At 45.9% G+C, this 3,667-nt stretch overlaps 1 protein-coding gene across 1 annotated transcript; it reads right to left on the reverse strand.

The window, feature by feature from the left end:
* Positions 1–283: 283 nt before the first annotated feature.
* LOC125543046 (vacuolar protein sorting-associated protein 36-like) lies at positions 284–3,667 on the reverse strand. The gene is made up of 8 exons (XM_048706289.1): positions 2,995–3,667; positions 2,650–2,850; positions 1,896–1,989; positions 1,758–1,815; positions 1,484–1,553; positions 1,051–1,186; positions 877–961; positions 284–726 (listed from the first exon to the last, which is right to left on the reverse strand). The coding sequence occupies exons 1-8, from the start codon at positions 3,634–3,636 to the stop codon at positions 669–671; spliced, it is 1,344 nt and encodes a 447-aa protein (XP_048562246.1). The 5' UTR covers positions 3,637–3,667; the 3' UTR covers positions 284–668.

Genomic DNA, 3,667 nt, shown 5'->3' on the forward strand with positions numbered 1-3,667 from the left:
ATGCTCATATCTCACAGACGGTAGAGCACCTAAGCAGTGTCGTCAGGGAAAATGGCCGGCAAAAATCGATTTAGAAATATGAAGGCCAAGCACGTGCGGTGAACCTCACGTGCGGCACAGGAAATTTGGGAGCGACGCGATGATAGCTGGGAGGTGGATCAGCGGATGAGCATCTTGTGCTGTCGTACAACACAAGATGCTGAAGTATTTGGATGCTGTTCATATGCTCGGTCTAAATAGGATACAATGGTACATTTGATACGATGCCAAAACAGAGAACCGCTTTCTGCAGTAGCTTGTATCAGGATATATTAACTCCCAACTTTGCAGTACATAATGACTGGCAAAGAAAAATGTTGCCCCCCTTTACGTGCCTTTGTTGAAACTCTTTGTGGCTCGGTAAAAACCATCCAAAATCCTCAACTCAACTTACATATACAGCACACCACAAGTCATTTATCAACCAAATGATGAAAACGTTATGTCTCGTAATTTGTACTTCCTCCGTAAAGTAATATAAGAGCGTTTAGATCACTACTTTAGTGATCTATAAACACTGTTATATTACTTTACAGATGAATTAGATGAGATACAACACAGGGGAGTATTCAGGCAAAATAGTCACATCAACATTCAATCAGCTGAACTCCACCTCTACCAAAACTGTGTCAATGTGCTGCCGTTGCCACAGAGATCCAGGTGTGGTATAGTCCATGAGTTTTTGGCCTGGAAAACACAGAGTCAGTAAAGCGCATACCATTTTCTTACAATATAGTGCATGCTTCGAAAATAACATGGGAAAACCTAGGAATACTAACTATAAACTCCTTCAATAAAAAAGAACTTGAGGGTGAGGCAGGGGAGCGATCTACTCACAAATGAATATTCTGGAGATCAATCTCGTTAAACAAATTGATGTAGAAACGGAACCCATCTGGACTGACATCCCTGCAGAGGAGACCTGAGAATATTTTTTATATTGGTTAGTTCATTCAGTATGGAACTAAATACATGTCTTGCCAATACTTGAAAGGAGCAACTGCAGGACACCTTTGTTTTCTGCATTTAGAAGATGCTCCTTTGCTAAAGCTGGTGCAATCCCCAGTGTAAATGCAGCGTCGCTGGGGCTTATTCCTTTCAGAAGAGCGTCCGGCTTTTGCGCGAGTGATGATATTCTTGCAAATACCTGTTTTTATCGGGGGGAGATCAGTATGTGATTATGCTACTACTAAAGATGGTAGGTGCAACGCAAGTGGCGACAAGTCAACAAGTGCATGGAAACATGTGGATACACACTAACAACAATTAACCAGAACCAGTCATTCATTTCATACTTTTGGTTAAAACTATGATTTGTGCAGGAATCAGATTTGCCAGGTCAAGAGAGAAAATCAAGGCACAGTATTTGTATGGCTGCTATATGTCATGCAGCGTTATGATATGAATATAAATGACATTTGGACTTATCATTGCCACGGCATACCTCATCATCACTATGCGTCTTGGTCTGGATGACCTTCACTCCACTATCAAATTTCCGGAGCATTACTGGGCTGCTTATTACAAATCAACATCTATAAGCAAAACATCAAAACCATAATCAATGGCTGGCAACAAACCAGCTGAAAAGATAAATTCTCTGTTTTTACAAAACCATATCTAGGGATTAGATTACTCTTGTTTTTATATCATCTTGGATTTGTATATTTTGACAATTAAAGGCTTCAGCAATTATATCAAGAAAATGATATACATACACATCAAATTTCTCCCAAAGGGAGCAAGCTTGCAAAAGATCCTCTGGTGAGATCAACTCTAGAACAAACAAAAAATCAATTTCAGAACGCAAGTGACAAGGGAATTTCGTACAGATATTCATCAGCAAAAGCACAGACCTGTTCCCCTAGCACGGTTGAAGAGACAGTAGACATCGACTAGTGCCATCATACCACCTGCTCTCTCAACTGGTACTCTTACAAAGTCAGCCAGCTGATTATGAAGAGGATAAAAGAAGGCTCAGTAAGTCTATTTCTTAGTATGTGGCGTAACAGAAGAAAAATCTGAAAATGAAAACAAAACAGCTTTCAAACTAGAAGAAAACTATGAAGGCGTGAACAGTTTCTGTGTTGCTACCAACTGAATATGCAAGAAAGATGTAAGAGGTTTTCCCTGTATCTTTAATGGATGGGAAGAACCCCTAGCCCCGCCAAACACAGGGCAGGTTTTGTTTTTCTCGGAGGGATTGTTTCACTAGCTTGAAGGGAACTGAAAGGTGATCGAACATCGGCCCAGGTTAACTGAAAGCTATTACCCAACTAGCTAAACAAGGTCTAGAAGGGGTCCAAATTTGATCAAGTTCATGCATAGGCAGAATGAAAATATGGAAGCACACAAATGACCAGCAAGTATTATTCAATATGGGTATAGTAAAAGGCAAGGAAGATGGCTGTTTCCATCCAGCGCAGACATTTTATACCGGAAATTACTCCGTGCTTGCGTTATTTGGTGATAAAGCCCCCAGGTAAACATTTAGCAATTGGCATATGATTTTCCAAATACATGCATTATTATTTGCATTGCAATTCAGCTGCACACTAAGTGAGATTTTCCACCACAAGTTCTGGAAAACCATGAACAAGCACGAATTACCTGTCGTGAAAGCTGCTGATGGTACAAAGCACCAGCAGTTTCCTTTGTCACAGGAGACACGATGCCTACGCTCAATAGCAAATCCTGCAAGTCTTGCTTAGAACCCATCTCTTCGTCATTAGAATTCGATTGAGCAGATGAGTTCGTCAATAGCTTTTGCCTCATTTTCTCTGCCAGCTCCATCATTTCCTTGGCTTTGCTCTGTGTAGGAAGAATGTTTCACAAAATTACGACCGGTTCATTGCAATTTAGAGCCTGTCATCCAATCTCAGATGCTTGTACTCCGTCATAAACTCTATAAATGATAACACCATCTGAAGCATGAACCAGGAAAGAGGAACGAACCATGAGGGCATTGAGATCCTGGAAGGCATCCTGCAAGTTCTGCCCCGCGCTCTCCCACGTCTCCTGCTCCTTCCGCAGTATCCCCGCCACTCCAACCACGGGCATCCTGATCGCCAGATCCTCCTCGGCTGGGGCGGCTCCCTCAGCCACCGGGGCGCCACTGGCCGGAGCAGCCGAGGCGGTCGCCTCCCAGGCCCTCGTGCGGATGACCTCGAGCAGCCTCCCGTAGAACACATCCACGTCCGCCTTGCAGGTGACGACGACGGCGACGACCTCCGACCGCGACAGGGGCAGGGAGATCTGGATGCGGATGCGCGGGTGATGCGACGACGACGAGGAGGACGAGGAGGAGAAGAGGGAGCGGAGTGGGCTGTGGTTGTGCCTGCGGTGGGGCGGGTAGGTGTGGATGATGGACGCGAGCGGGAGGGCGCGGGCGGAGAGGGAGGCCTCGTGGAGGAAGACGAGCCGGTGGGAGGTGAGCACGAGGAGGCAACCACGGAGGGGCGCGAGGCGGGGGTTCTCCTCGGGCTCCAGGTCGACGAGCGGAAGCAGGTGCCGCTCGATCTCGCCGGCGGACAGCACCGGCCGGCCGGACGCCATGACGGTCGCGGCCGGGAGCCAGTCGGCGGCGCCGACGGACATGGTTGTGGAGAGTTTGGACTTTGGAGGTTTC

This window comes from Triticum urartu, chromosome 3 (assembly GCF_003073215.2).
Source record: "Triticum urartu cultivar G1812 chromosome 3, Tu2.1, whole genome shotgun sequence".
Taxonomy (NCBI): Eukaryota; Viridiplantae; Streptophyta; class Magnoliopsida; order Poales; family Poaceae; genus Triticum; species Triticum urartu.

Excerpts from the sequence above, each read along its gene's own strand:
- LOC125543046 (XM_048706289.1), bottom strand. The coding sequence starts at position 3,636 with ATGTCCGTCGGCGCCGCCGACTGGCTCCCGGCCGCGACCGTCATGGCG. Across the intron at positions 1,816-1,895 it reads CAACCGTGCTAGGGGAACAG|AGTTGATCTCACCAGAGGAT; the intron begins GTCTGTGCTTTT and ends TGTTTGTTCTAG. Across the intron at positions 1,554-1,757 it reads CTTTGGGAGAAATTTGATGT|CCCAGTAATGCTCCGGAAAT; the intron begins GTATGTATATCA and ends TGTAATAAGCAG.